This window comes from Anabrus simplex, chromosome 12 (genome assembly GCF_040414725.1).
Source record: "Anabrus simplex isolate iqAnaSimp1 chromosome 12, ASM4041472v1, whole genome shotgun sequence".
NCBI classification, from domain to species: domain Eukaryota; kingdom Metazoa; phylum Arthropoda; class Insecta; order Orthoptera; family Tettigoniidae; genus Anabrus; species Anabrus simplex.
The window spans coordinates 51,941,190-51,957,115 of record NC_090276.1 but is presented as its reverse complement, the minus strand read 5'-3'; the positions used below and the strand labels follow the sequence as shown (position 1 = coordinate 51,957,115).

Here is a 15,926-nt window from a genome sequence, read left to right as displayed (position 1 = left end):
CGGATAAATTTGCTGATAATTTCTAAATAATGACGTTTATTGATTTTCACTGAGGTATACCCTTGTTCCTGCTTGTGGTTAGGCGATCCTTGATATTGGTATGGGAGAATAGTGATACATAAAGCCGTAAATGTGACCTAAGTCTAACTGGATCCTGCCTGCAATTAATGGATGGAAAGAACAAAGGTCAATACGTTGGTAGTAGTCGCAAGAGAAAATCCCTCATAAACCTGCGACAGTAGGGTTTCTGGTGCTAGGTACCAGGCCTATTATATTGTGTTAACAGATCTATCTGTTTCATTACCTTGGGTGTTATATATTGTAGTTAAATATTTAATCACATGTGGGTGCGGATGAAGGAAGTGCGGATGCGGATATTATTTTGTATATCGGCGCAGGTCTCTACCCATCGCCACCATAATACCTATCTATGTTGGTGCAACGTAAAGTCATTTGTAAAAATAGAAGTCTTACATAGAGGACAGAAACAAGAAAAGGAAACACATAATAGGGCGAACACAGTGACAGGTCGTCAGTGTAGGAAGAGGGAGCAATAGAAAAAAGGACACAAGAATAAACATGAAAACACAGGACAATCATCACATCTTCATACACTGCTGACTTCATATAGACAGGCTCTCTTATCAATCCCAGTTTGTCTACATCGATCTCTTCTGTTCCCCTGATGAGCTCATTTCTGCTTCCCAGTTTCATCAGGACACGCATCAACACTCATTGAGGAGCCATCTTGACAGATCTTCAGTCTTGCTGTGGGATTAGTATAGTATAATTACAGGAACACACAGGACAGGATCCTTTTCTCCTTTCATGTTATTGAGGGGTTGAAGTTTGGTCAAAATGAATTTCTCACAAAACCATGTTGAGAACACAAAGTCCTTACAATAAACTATATCAAGATAACACCTTTTGCTATCAGATGGAGCCATCTAAAAATAATAATCAATTTTGGCGCTTGGTCAAGTGATAACGTAACACCATCCAATTGACATAACTAATATCCCTTCTGAGAATGAACTTGGTAACGAGAGAGGCACAATGTTTTCAGCTATGAAGCTGATGACAGCTCTAGTCGACGTGGCCTTGACTGTGTCTGTGAATCTGGACAACACTCAGCGGCAGTATGAAGCAGAGCGGCAGAAAGCGAGGGATAAAAGAGCCAGCGACCGTCTGGAGGCTCTCATGGCCAAAAGGCAGGAGCTGGAGGAAAACATGGACGAGATCAAGAACATGTTAACGTACATGTTCAAGTCTGTCTTTGTGCATAGATATCGGTAAGTACTGGTTCCTTGATATATATATATATATATATTTGCAACATGCGGAAGCTTTGTTTACAAATGGTGATCACGAGAAAGAAATTATGGAGGAAAATTACAGAAAAAGCCATTGTAAAAAATAATGAAGAAGACCTAAATCAAGATTGAGTAGCTGGTACATACAAACCAATTTTTAATAACAAAATGTACCATATTAATGTGCATAACCCCCGCATATTTTTTAAAAAAATTTGAGGCACTAAATTGGGGTGCAGGTTTTATTTGTGTCAAGGTTGGCAAGCTTTCGATGTTGCATGTACAGTTATACTTTGTGTAACTGCAGGTGGAAGAAAACTGCCCCCATATGTCATATTTAAATGGAAAATAATAGAGTCTTTTAATTTAAAACTTCATATACATTTTTTGAATTGTATTTTACAGAGTAATTTAAATTCAAAATTTCTCCGTGTCACGATAGAATGAGTCTTCCGGAACATGCAGGGGTAGCTTTCCACACTTTCTCATTTCGGTGTGTCGACAATGTTTCATTGTTGCTAAGTTCGAGTGAAATCTTAATTCTTTTTTATTCAGCGTTTTAAGGAATGCTACAATATCATCTAACAGGCAGTGTGCGGAGAAGCAGAATCCGCGAACACTGGCGATGCTGACGGTTGGGGGGAAAAGCGTGGCTCATAATTATAATCAATTTGTGCGCACCGAACAATTCTGTCGGAGCCAATTAAACTGCATTTTTTTTATGCCTAGCCAAAACAGACATTTTTAAAAGAGATGGAGTCACTGTACTGTGTTGCAATGCAGACAGATGTGAAAGACTTCCCTCAGTATAGGAAAGCTTGATAAGCCACGGTGTTTTAAGGACGTCGTGTACTTTCCGTTCAAGTACAAGACATCTAAAAATGCAAACAGTACAGTAATCCAAAAAATAAAGCACTTGCACTGGGGAGCCAGCATAATTTGTCCTCGTCTTTGAATAGTGTATATTTTTTTTCTTTTGTTGCGTGAGGTTATGTTTGTTACTGAGTTATCCAAGTGCGTTATTTGAATGCACCTTGTTGGATACATTTTGGAAAAAAATATCTATGGTATTTGAAAGGTTTAAACTGTGAATCTGTGTTAGTTGCATGTAGTAACGTGTCTTAAATATTTTGTGACGCAGCAGGGGTTGACATTTCTGAAGCACTAGTCGGCAGTTAATTCAAAATCACGTTATTCGAAATCAGATTTTTTTTTTTCTTTCCAAAGAGCTCGAGTTAACGAGGTTTTACAGTATCGTAAAACTAACATCAGTGCGTCTGTTTCAAGTGTTTACATTTCACGAAAAGAATTATCCACCACAGGTCGTGTTAATTACTGAGTAAAATGAGACCACGTATGAAAAGTGCTTTAGACGTGGAGTGTATTTTCTAGCAGTGATAATGTATTTTTATAATCTTAAATATGTTCAAGCAAAGCAGCCATATCCATAAATTTACACGTTCATATTTGCGTAAAGACCATATGGACCTTGCACAGTGATATGAAATGTTTTTTTATGCCTACTTTACTCCTTCGATAGAAGGAATTTTAGTTTATTTCATTATTTTCAAAATGGTCCTTCCTAAAAATATCGTTCAGGGATTATTTGCGTAGATATGGTAATTGTAATCTCATAATTTCAGAATGATGATCAACTGGTCATACAGAGTTACTTAATAGTCGTCTTGATGGATCAGTGGTAGAATGTCAGATATGTCATCCTAACTTCATGGGTTCAATTCCCTCTGAAGTAGCACAGTTACCACATATACTTTATAATATAGTATTTTGTTTTATCAATTTCAGTTTCTAAGTCACTATAAAACCCTCAATATGAGATTAGACTTCTCCCTCCAATTTTTGTAACTGTAAAAGGTTTTCAGACTGTCAAACGCTATTGATAACATACCTGTAAGAAGAAAACACACTATTAAACAAAGAATGACATGTTTTGTTCTTTAAAGAACATCAGATTTTATCTAATCACACTTTTTTTGTAATTGATGAAAATTGTTTAGAAATGTAGAAAGTTTATGTTTAATTTGGTTTTGTTCTGACTTTTAAATATTAAAGGGTATACACAGAATTTAGACATGAATATTTCTAAACACTTTTCATTATTTAAAAAAGTGTAATTTGATAGAATCTGATGATGATCTTTGTAGAAGGAAACTTTTCATTTCATGTTTAATATGTGGGTTATTTTTACAGCTATGTTATAGGTGTTATTAGTGTTCAACAGATTGAAAAACCTTTAAAGTTACTTTAAGTGAGTTGCCACTGAAAAGTATGGCTTCCTAATTAACAAAAAAAAAAAAAACCGAGCTCGATAGCTGCAGTCGCTTAAGTGCAGCCAGTATCCAGTATTCGGGAGATAGAAGGTTCGAACCCCACTGTCGGCAGCCCTGAAAATTTTTTCTGTGGTTTCCCATTTTCACACCAGGCAAATGCTGGGGCTGTACCTTAATTAAGGCCACGGCCGCTTCCTTCCTACTCCTAGCCCTTTCCTGTCCTTTCGTCGCCATAAGACCTATCTGTGTCGGTGCGACGTAAAACAACTAGGAAAAAAAAATAATTAACAAAAAAACCCTGATTCTTGTTCAAAATTTAGGGTTATCACTCATCATGCATTCAATGCATAACAAAATAATGTAGTTGTGGAGTCAATTATATGTTTAGCAGTATACTAGGAACTTCCTGCATAACATCTCATGCACAGTATGGATTAAAATAATCCTATAAATACCTTAGTAAACCAATTTTTAACCGCATGTAAAGAAAAGTAAGTTGAAGGTTGATCAGTTTCTGAATGTACTAAAGTAGCATATTACCTCTTGGTATTCTTGTTGTTGTTATTGTTATTATGTTTAATGTTGTTATCATACTTTTAAAATTATTTCTTCTTTCACAGAGATACGCTTCCTGAAATAAGAGCTATCTGTATGGCAGAGATAGGTGTGTGGATGAAAAAATTCCACCAGAACTTTCTGGATGATTCCTACCTAAAGTATATTGGCTGGACACTCCATGATAAAGTTGGGGAAGTGAGACTAAAGTGCTTGCAGGTGAGTGTAATATAGTTGGAATTTTATGATTAAGATGGGAATAAAATATTGTAACCACTGCAGATACTTCATGGGAATGAAATCCAGGCTTTTGGCATGCAATTTAGTGATCAGAAATAATACAATACCACCACGTCTCCTACCCTTCTGGCCAATATTCTGATGGTGAAAATTTGTTTCCTCCTACGGGACTCGAACCGGTTAACCACGGTTTCAGACTTGACACCTTAACAGTCATGGGTACCAGGTTGCCTGGCAGGTCCTGTTTCCAGTCCCACAAGACCCAGTGAATTTCAGAAAGGTCCACAACGCTGTAGTGAGCGGGATTTCTCGATAAGTGTAAGGGACTTACTCGAACACAGTTGAGAACATTACGCTGGTAACAAGTGGAAAATTATCCCAGGACTGACTTGACATTCCGCTTGCTTCAAAGGATACTCTGTGGTCTGTCGTATGTCCTGGGATGAGGAGCGAGTGGTGATGTCGTCTTCCCTTTGGTAGTTGTTACCTCTACCTCAGAATCTGTATACTCGGAACATTACATTTTCCAAATTGTTTTTGGGCTCTAGCTGGTGGCTGTGCACGGAAACATAAGACATCCAGCCAATCTCAAGCTGCCATTTGTATCGATTTATATCGGTTGAGCACGATCTCGAAACCTAGTTGTTACATTCACCCCATGGTTAAGCTACCTCACTCGGCATGTGTAGTATTCGGCACTGTTTGCGATCTTTTGCATTTTATTCAGTAATTTATGTTTTTCATATTGTTATTTCTAGACTTTATCTCTCTAGTACAGTATAGTTATTTGCATACGTGTGTCGGTTAGTGTATAGTTTGTCTGTGTAGTAATGTCACCTTAGGGGTAACGCGAGTGTAATCAAAGTGAGGTTATTAATCCAATGGGGAATTGTAGAATGCCCGTGAAATATACATATATGCACAGTAGAAATGAAAAGGAAAATAACACAGGCTCAGTGCTAGAGAAAGAGGATCTTAGGACTGATAAATATAAGGGCAAAAATAAGATAATAGAATTTCAAATAGCATGTATATATACAGTAGAAGTCCGTTATAGCGAGTTTTCATAACAGCGAAAAATTTACTCACTATAGTGGGTTGTTATATCCGATTGTTTGTAAAAGTCAGGATTACCCCCGTACACATTAAAATCAGCATGAAATGGCAATCAGTTTGTTCAAAACTTGCATTTTCGCAGATAATATTCACACTACGGCTTACTTGTTTGTTATTTTTCGAAATCCGCTACTACATGAAAGTGAATGTTTAATTTCATTCTGAAAAAATTATAGTACCGTATTTCCCAGAATCCAAGACAACCCCCACTTTTTCCTTCAAAAAAATTAAATGTCTTTAAAAAGTGCTTTTTGAAATCATATGAATGCCTTTCTTATACGTGTGTTGGTTAGTGTATAGTTTGTCTGTGTAGTAATGTCACCTTAGGGGTAACGCGAGTGTAATCAAAGTGAGGTTATTAATCCAGTGGGGAATTGTAGAATGCCCGTGAAATATACATATATGCACAGTGGAAATGAAAAGGAAAATAAGACAGGCTCAGTGCTAGAGAAAGAGGATCGTTAAGGACTGATAAATATAAGGGTAATTTTTAGACGCCGAACATTGGCTTTAGTTATGGCGTATTCTTTTGCAGCTGCACAATTATTCTTTATTTCAGCGGGTTTATTAACCATTAACTTAAAATTGGCATCATAATATCAAACAGAACCCGTTGAAAATGCCGGCGATACTTATTCCACGCGTCTCTACAATGCGACGATCCATCAAGAAAATATTCTTGCTTACTAAAAGACTGTTACTTTCACTCAGCGTCAGATATAACTGGCTGCCGCTACATGCACGTCTCACTTGCCGGGTTTGGCCAACTTCAGCGGCTAGTGATGCATGCGCCTAATCGCGGACGTTGAAGGTCAACGAACAAGTTTATTGCGCCACAGTATGGCAATTCTGCCCTTGCGTTTTAAGTGCAGTTACTTCACAATTTCATCTTCGACTTCTTTCAAGTTTCCATGTTGCGGACCACTGAATGCATTTTTTGTGCAGTACGCATTTTTAAGCTATCTTTGTCTTCATGCTAACGCCGAATATTGGCTTTAGTTAGGCCTATGCTGTATTTTCTTGCAGCTGCACAATTATTCTACATTTCCGAGTGTTTAATAACAGCTTACTTAAAATTGGCATCATAATATCTACGAGAACCCTTTGAAAATTTGCCGCAGTACCTGTTCCACGTACCTTTACATCACGACGATCTATCGCGGAAATATTCCTTTTATCTATAAAATGTGTTATAACTCTCTTACCGGGTAGCCCTGGCCTTTCTAAGAATTCGAAGGCTCGCATTTTTTTAATGCCATTCTGCAGATTTGAGAAACTATTGTGTAGAGGCTAATAGAGTGTCATTCAGTCTTCAATATTTCCTGAGACGTTACACATAGGCACTGTGACAACCGATCGCCGCGGCTAGCGATGTATAATAAAGAGACGATTGTTTACTGTCAACGAATTTTGTGTGCGTGCGCGCAGGGGTGAAAAGAAGTAGAGGCGTTACTGCAGTACCGTAGTTGCCAGTGGTGTTCATTACTGTTAGGCTGCGAATGCAAGACAATCCTTTTTCACATGAAATTCTGAGAAAAAAATTGTCATCTTGGATTCGGAGAAATACGGGGAAACATTTCGTTTCCTTCTGCAAACGGCATCACCTAATCTAACCGTATATGTATAATGAGAAACATATTTCAAACGCACGTAGAGAAATGATAACTTCCTCGCTAAAATTTACATGGGAAAAGCCTTTCTGAAATTAAGTAGACACGAGAAAATATAAACTATCCTCCGAAATCAGTGATGTACTCTGTCCTATCTGGAGGTGTATTACATTCTTACTTAATTTCAGTGCATAACATTAAAATTAAGAGTTTGTTTACTTCAGCCTTTATTTTTAACGAGTTAACAACTGCTATCGGCAACGTTATTTGTGCATTTATTATGAAAGCGTTACCCTCTTTCGTTTCAAAATTTTCTTTAGAGAGCAGCAGTTGATGGGTATTACTAATCGACGCCAATATCGCCTTCGATTGTCGACGAGAGAGCTTGCAAATGCACATACCGAGAAAACTATACAGTACTGAAGATGATCAATCACATTTTGTGGCAAACATTTCAGTTTTCTTATGCAAACAGCATCACCTAACTTAACCGTAAGCCCTGTTATATTTGTCATGGATACAAATTTCTAGTGTCGGTAGAGAAATACCCTTCTGGCTATAAATTTTTATGATAATAGCCTTTCTGAAATTTAACAGATGTGTGAAAATATGAACTAACCTCTGAAATCAATGATGCATGCTGCCATATCTTGAGGTGTATTCCATCCTTACTTAATTGCAGTATTTAGTATTAAAATTAAACGATCGTTTACTCAGCCTTTATTTTTAATGAGTTAACAGCTGTTATCGGACACGTTATTTACGCATTTATTACGCATAACAGTTCTCTTTTATTTTGAATTTTCTTTATGGAACAGCAGTTGACGGGTATTACTAATCGCCTTCGAATGTCGACGATAGAACTCACTAGGGGACAGTATGAAGAAATTATACCAAATGTGATCAATCGCATGCAACATAATCGCTGGGGTGCATAAATATCGATAACGGAAAAATTGCTCGTAAGAACGGGTGCATCAGTGATAGGGCTCTCGCTAAAACCGAAGGATAATACACAGTTTAGTAATAAGACAAACAAAAATTGCCGTTATAGTGGGGTTCTCGTTATATGCTCTACTCGCTATAGCGGACTTCTACTGTATATTTTTTCTTTTTGAACCAGCGGAAAAATAGAACAAGTTATGATTAAGCAACGATTTGATAACAAGATTTCTAACAATAACCTTAAATAGGACTACAAATAAAATGGAGTGTACAAGTCTATATAAATAATTTTAACATTTACAAATTTTTTCTTCAGTACATTCATTGCCAAGACACAGCTAAATAACAGGAGTACCAGCATTGAGGAAAGATAGTCCCTATCTAAAGCTTACAGGTGGATACAATAAACTTTACAAATATAACGGCAATGAATATAATAGTTACATTTAGAAGCATTAGTGGTAACAACCTGCTTAATAATACAATCTAGCCAATGACCTTGGGTGTTAGGCCCCTTTAAACAAGCATCATCATCAGTAATACAGTTGTGGGTAAGAATGTGATACATGACAAGAGGAAACCTATTCCAAGCGATCATAATACATGTTTAGAATGAATTGTGGTGTTAACAACCTGCTTAGTAACATGAGTGTGTGTAAAGATGTAATACATGAAAAGAGAAAACTTACGCAGAATACAAAACTTGTGTAACCTACAATTTATAGGGGCCAGGATGGGAGGGATAGGATCCAGGAAAACACCACGCGAGATGTACATCAGACATATAGATAAAGGAGCTATGGAAGACGGTCATTCAGTTTCTTTGATGTAATTTGACATGGATTATGTAGGTTTCTACTGAAGGTTTCCTTGACTGTCCACAACGCGCATGCCACTCCCCCAACTCTCGCCAAGGTACCCGTAGAAAAGATTTAAGTTAAAATTAGATAAAATAGTCTCCATGTCTCCCACCTCAAAATACAGCTGCAGAGTGATGAGGCAGAGAAAGCTCTCATGCTGCGATGAGGTCTTATGTGCTCATTACAGCCTCAATTCCACGTGCTGAAATAGGCAAGGTGGCTAGAATATATGGGCGGTAAGATTATTCCAGTAGGTAAAAATGAAATGGCATATGGCTTTTAGTGCCGGGAGTGTCCGAGAACATGTTCGGTTCGCCAGGTGCAGGTCTTTTGATTTGACGCCTGTGGACGACCTTTGTGTCATGATGAGGGTGAAAATGACGATTAAGACGACACACACCCAGCCCCCGTGTCGGCGAAATTAACTAAGAACGGTTAAAATCCCCTACCCTGCCGGGAATCGAACGCGGGACCCCTGTGACCAGAGGCCAGTACACTAACCATTTAGCCATGGAGCCAGACTTCAGAAGGTACGAGCATGACAAACAGCTGAGCCGATGACGTATTACAAAACCAAAGGAAACGGATGAACATCCAATATGGCGACCAGTCAAATTTCAGCGGGAGTGAGTGAAGGAATACACGTCGAAACATATGCAGTGTAGACAGGAAGAGGCAAGTTCAAAAAGAGCATATAGTCTATATATAGAGCACACAGTATATACCATGTCGCAGTGTCATTCCTGAAAGACAGGCAGTAAGAATGTGACACTGAGATCAGCGAAGTGTTCCCTTTATAGGCCATAACCTCCTGCCTGTGCCAGCCATTAGCTGTGAATAATTTATTTATTTTTAATAATGTATTCTTGTCTTAGTGTCGGATGTTGTTATTAAGTGCAGGCAGCGAAAATTCCTCAGTTTTTATTAGATCACTTTTATAATACGCGTATACGTGTACAAAATTGTTAACGTTCCACAAACAATGTTGTTTAGAATTAATCCTGTAATTCTGTTAATAATTCCTTTTCTTTTACAGGAATGATGATGTATTTTCATAAATGCTGTATTTCATGTTTTGACAGACTGAAAAACGTACAGGTTACAGGGATCATCCTCTTATTTTGCTGCTTGTTCCTCTTAGGACAGTGGGGTGACTTTGAGCACTAGATGTTCTGCACGTCTCAGCAGTTGACAGAATCTGTATAATAAAGGCAATGAGAGTCAGAAGCTTTAAAATTTTCACTGAGAAGTATATTTGTAATTTTTCAGGCTCTTCAACCTTTATATGCTTCAGAAGAACTGAAGGGGAAACTTGAGCTATTCACCAGTAAGTTCAAGGACCGCATTGTCGCCATGACTCTCGACAAGGAGTATGATGTGGCTGTGCAGGCTGTGCGTCTTGTCATCAGTATTTTGAAGTAAGTTGTGCTCGCTCACCATATTGTCATCAGACATTGAAGACCATTATTTAAATAGGATTATTAATTGTTTTAAATCCATTTCCATTTATAATATATGCATAATAGTTTCTTTGTTAAGAGGGAGAGATTTATTAAAGAAATAAATTGTTCATCCTCCAATGAGGGTGACCATTCAGATCCAGAACACAGATAGGTTACAATTTCAATAGAGTTAAACCCATATCTGCCCAAATTATTTTTCTGTGAAATATTGCGATTTGCAATTGAGATTTTCCGTATCGACATGTCGACAGTGAGCATGGACGGGTAGGGTAAAAGACATGCTCAATAACGGAACTTTTCTTTGCATTTTAAGCTCATATGAATGTAATAATTAATCACTTAGTAAATATTTGTCACATATGTGTTGAATAAGCACAAAATATTACAAAAAAAATATGATTCAAAACATAAATGAGGAACAGTTTTGTCTCAAGTTAGAATGCGCACTCTTTCAAAACAAAAGGACAATATTTGTATGTTTGTAGTACTTGTTATACACACAATACCAAATTTTGAGCAAGTTTGATCACTTTGAAAATAAGGAAAACTACGAGTAGACCTTCAAAGCAGTTTAGTCTGTGTTTTGAGGTTATACTCTCCTTTTCGTCATCCAGTCTGGTTTAGCATGAGTGAAATGCCTCAAAGCATCAAAGCACTGGACGTGGCAGCCAACGTACATTTTTTGCCCTGGCAGCTTTACCACATTGAGCGCACCGCACTTGCTTCTCTCTTGTTTCGAGGTAGTGGGATACCCCATGGAAACGCACTTCTGGCAACACGCGTGAAGATACTTTTATACTCAGTCTCCCTGTGTTAGGACGCATAGTGGCACAAGATCGGATATATGCCCTGACGATGTACCATGTGAAGGCGAGAATGTCTAAATTTTCCTCTTTGCCCTTTGGGGTCAAACGGTAAAGTTGACATGCATTGTGCATGGAGACGTTCAGAAGGAACGCAATTAGAGGCCAGTACCGTTTCTTGTTTTTGATGCTAATGCGGTAACAAGATACATTTTGATCCAATCTATCGATGCCCTCCATGTGCATATTGTACAAAATTATACATGCTGGTTGAATTACTGTCATGTATTTCTTTTCAGCATTACCATTGTACCCTTTTCTCTTATTTTTGTACACAGTAGTTCAGCACCAACCCGGAGTTGATTACCAGAGAGTCTGTTTATATCTCCATGACTCATCATCATCATCGCTATCCCCGTCATTATGGAAAGCATTTTAAGGTGGTTCTATGTATATAGAGTAGAACCTCGATAATTCAAAATCCCGCCTAATTCCAAGAAGCTCTCATTCCCGGAAACATGAGGTACAGTTTTGCATGTTGTTTAAATATTTTAATTCAAAATACGGATAATTCGTAATTCAAAGACCAATGTCAGTCCCATTACCAAAATTCAGACTTTTAATTCAAAACTGCCTTTATATTTTAAAAACAGTTTTTTTTTTTTTTTCAGAGTAATTTAAATTCGAAATTTATCCGCATCATGATAGAACGCGTCTTCCGTAACATGCTGGGGTAGATTTCAGTACTTTTACTCACTTCAGTGCATCTACAGTGTGCTTTATATTTGCTAAGTTTGAGTAAAATCGTAAAATTTTGCCGAAAATATTGCCTGATATTTCTTGGCAACCTTTAATATATCTGCAAATGTGATATTAAGAATGTATTGAGTCATAATGATGAAACATTTTTGATATTTCTATCCGTGTACAGAATATAACCTCCATCTTTCAGACATCATCGAGATATCTTGACGGACAAGGACTGTGAACATGTGTACGAGTTGGTGTATTCGTCTCATCGTGCTGTAGCGCAGGCCGCAGGGGAGTTTTTAAATGAGCGTCTCTTCGTACCAGACGAGGAGGCTGTGGCCGGTGTGAAGACCAAGAGAGGCAAGAAGAGGCTTCCCAACACCCCTCTTATCCGGGACTTGGTGCAGTTCTTTATAGAGTCTGAGGTAATTTACTGTTTGTGGAATGTGTGTTGGAGGGCAGTCGTATTCTACATTCTCACAGTAAGCAGCAGGACAATGCTTCAGTTGCCAATTTTATTTCTTTACTCTCCTCCTGCTAGCAAAAATAGTTGGGATGCAAAGACAATGTATAGGTAGTCCAATTACACATTCATGCTGTTTGGCCATTCCAACTTTTCCAAAATCAATCGTCAATCAGTTATCATTGATCTGCATTTAATACTGTCACCCAGGTGGCAAATTCCCTATCTGTTGTTTACCTGGCTTTTTCTCAAAAGTTCTCAAAAATCTTGGAAATTTATCAGATATTTTCCTTGATAATTCCAATCCCTTACTCCTCATGCTTCAAATGAATATTTGCCCCAATTTTTTCTCTTGAACTTTTTCTTCATATTATGATCTCTCACTTGATAACCACGAGAATGCTGGAATTTGCAGAAGTTCGTGAACATGCCAGAAGCCAAATTACATGGAAACTCCCTATCAGAGTTTGATTAGAAAAAGATTTTGTTTTGCCAGAAAACTTCCACTTCGAACACTGATTCCAGCTGGTTTTAAAAAAATTTGCCGTGCCTTAAACAAAGTAAGACATTGACACCTGAGTCAAATATCCCCAGCTAAGTGAGAGGACCCTTTATCAGTCATCCTGAGCCAAATCTTACTTGCCGTAGAATGGCCTGATCCTACGCATATCTCGAGCCTACGGCACATAGCTGCCCATTCAGCTGCTGCCCATGCTAATATTGCTTAACTTCTGACATAAAATAGGATTTATTTTTTTAATACATAGTTGTGCCGTTTTCAACCAGCAGGATTGAACTGCTCTTCCTATGAAACAGTCTTCGTATATGATCAGAAATGACACCTTTTGTGCTATTCTATGAGAGAACTTGCTAGTAACCATTCAGAATTACAGAAAAGGTTGTGATGTTAGTTCAGTGAAGCCTCATTGGTGCACTTCTCTTAAGACAATTTCTCGCTTAGCATGTCGTGAATTCAAAGTCCCGATTAATGTCTTATTTAATCTATATAAAAAATACCTTGCTTATCACGTCACAAATTTTCGCTATTGCCGCTTAGTACGATCACATTTTTCCTAGCCCTGAAAGTGTTCTTTGTCATCCCTTGTGGAAGGAACGTGATTCCCAACACAGATAACAGCCCTCGCCACTGGAGGCAGGTCGGGGAAAGATGCATGAAAATGGGATTAGGCCTTGAATTCCTGAGCTTTGCAAGGTAAATTACACCTTTAAGGAGTAAGCCGATGGCCTCAGGAAAGTTCAGTTTTGCTTGTTGGTTTTCAGTAATGTTGCTGAACAACCCAGTAAGCCTGCTTGTGCTTGTATTTTGCATTCCATTCAGAAGTTAGAAATAAACTCTGTGTGGAATGATAGCCTACCTACAGATTTGAAACAAAATCGTGTGCAGTTGTTTAGCTTAGTGCATATTTGTCTTGTGGTAGGTATGGCTTGTGAAAAAGTCGTGAAATCGCTCACTAATGAAGACAAAATCAAAATCCAGGAAGTGGACAGGCATCCGCATCTTTCAGTGACGGCGTGTATGATGAGACTGGCACCTTCTAGTTTTGACTCAAGTCGATTGCAGTGTTGCCGCATTCAAGATGGCGGTCAAAGTCACAGAGTTTAACTTTCATATAATTCATGGTTGAAGAGTGTGCCTAGAAAACAATGTTTAATAAGGCACTGGTCCCAAATATAAAACCTCAACTAACATTTGTTTTAGAAAGATTGTGATCTGCAATAATACGTTAATACTGTTATGGGCACCAGTGCAAATGTTTCCTTATTTGTTGCCTGATGTTTTACACACTTTTTAATACACTTTTGTTATTCATCTCCAGTTGGAAAGATTTTCGTATTTATTCTCGTATCTTTTTCATGCCATGTAATACTCTCGTCTCATCTTAACATGTTCTCTTTCCTTGTCCCCTTCAGAAACATGTTACGAAGTTTTTCTGTAACAGATTTTCAGCAACTTTTCTTTAGGACATGTCTGCGAGCCTACGAGTACTATCTGAATTAGAATGGGAAGCATATTGAAAATATACTTTATTTTCAACTATGCACATGTAGATCAGTGGTAGAGTGTCCACCTGTGGATCCAAGATTGCGGGTTCATATCCAGCAGAGATTGTCAGATTTTTGAAGGGCTGCACAAAGTTCAATCGATACACCATGTTGTACAATGTTGGTATGTAAAAGATCTCTGGTGACACATTTGGTGTTTACCTGACAAAATTAATTATAACTGAGCTATAGACACCCAAGAGAGTTTTGGTTTACTCTGTCATCTGGTAGGCCTAGAGTAAAGCGGAACGTCGAAATTTATGAGCAGCCAGCCAGATGGTGTTAAATTACAATGTCTGCACACGATAGCTGAGGCCATACAGGCCTTACAGTTCTTCTTCTTCTTCTTCTCCTCCTCCTCCTCCTCTCACTTCTTCTTGTGACGTAGAAATATCATTTTCTGTGTTCAGGAATGTTCTGTTAGATAAAAGAATGAATTTAAAGAAAATGTGGAGAAATTAGTTGTTGTACAGTGTTTCAAAAGGAAATGAAAATATAACAATGTGGGACTGAATTTTGATAGCGCGTATTTTCTAGTTTATTGTGCATGTTCCGTCATTTGATAGTGCATGAATGCATGCATATTTTGAGATTTGATAGTGCATGGAAATCCGGGCTCTAGTTATTACATATTCAGTATAAGTGATTTGGGTATTAAGGAATTCACAATTCACAACATGCAACTCAATTGATGAAACCATAAAATAAATATTAGATGAGCAGCAAACTTGAAACAAATAAACTCTGTACTGCAGAAAGAAAACTTACAACTGTTCTTCCATCTCTTCCTATCCCACTCATGTTTAGGCAGCCATTTGAGGTGCCGGTTGTTAACCTGTAGAGAAGCACAATAATAAAAGCGTCAGGCCTATCTGGTCTGATGCCATGGTTAACAGGTTCAAGTTCAGTTGTATGAAACAGTTTTCACCATCATAATGTAAGCCTGCAGGGCAGGAGAGGTGGTGATACATAGTCACTAGATCATGTCCAAAAAGTTTGGATTCAGTTGCAAATATCTTCATAGTGTTCGTGTGGAGTGAGGGCATGTGACACTGTTGATGGCAATTCATCCCTTGGATGAGTACGTTAAGCCATCCAGTACATCCAGGAAGCAAGTCGCCCAGATGGAAAGACCTACACCAGGCGAACCAAACATAGCCTCGGATGCTCCTGGCCTTAAAAGCCATACTATAAATACCATAAATAAATATATAAGAACTTTATTTTGTTCTCTGCATTAAAGCTGTGTAACAGAACGATCTTTCAGTGCTGTTTGTAAGGGGCTGATGCCCTAGATGTTAGGCTCCTTAATATATTAATCAACAACTGTTAATATTCGACTGGAGTTGTTTATATTCAGTGTTGTTTCTGTTGCAATCAATTCCATTCTTGTCCAAAGAAATAGCTTTTGTTTTCTAATTTACCTTTCAATTCTGGTGGCCTATTCCTGCTT

The 15,926-nt window shown here is 38.0% G+C and overlaps 1 protein-coding gene across 7 annotated transcripts in view; it reads left to right on the top strand.

Moving 5' to 3' along the window:
- SA1 (stromal antigen) overlaps nt 1-15,926 on the top strand; it is a 168,688-nt gene that overhangs the window by 58,220 nt on the left and 94,542 nt on the right. For all 7 annotated transcript variants that reach the window (XM_067156395.2, XM_067156393.2, XM_067156392.2 and 4 more), the window contains exons 6-9: nt 1,067-1,292; nt 4,225-4,378; nt 10,200-10,348; nt 12,149-12,371. In XM_067156395.2, coding sequence (XP_067012496.1) covers nt 1,067-1,292; nt 4,225-4,378; nt 10,200-10,348; nt 12,149-12,371 — 752 coding nt within the window. The remainder of the gene's footprint in view (nt 1-1,066; nt 1,293-4,224; nt 4,379-10,199; nt 10,349-12,148; nt 12,372-15,926) is intronic.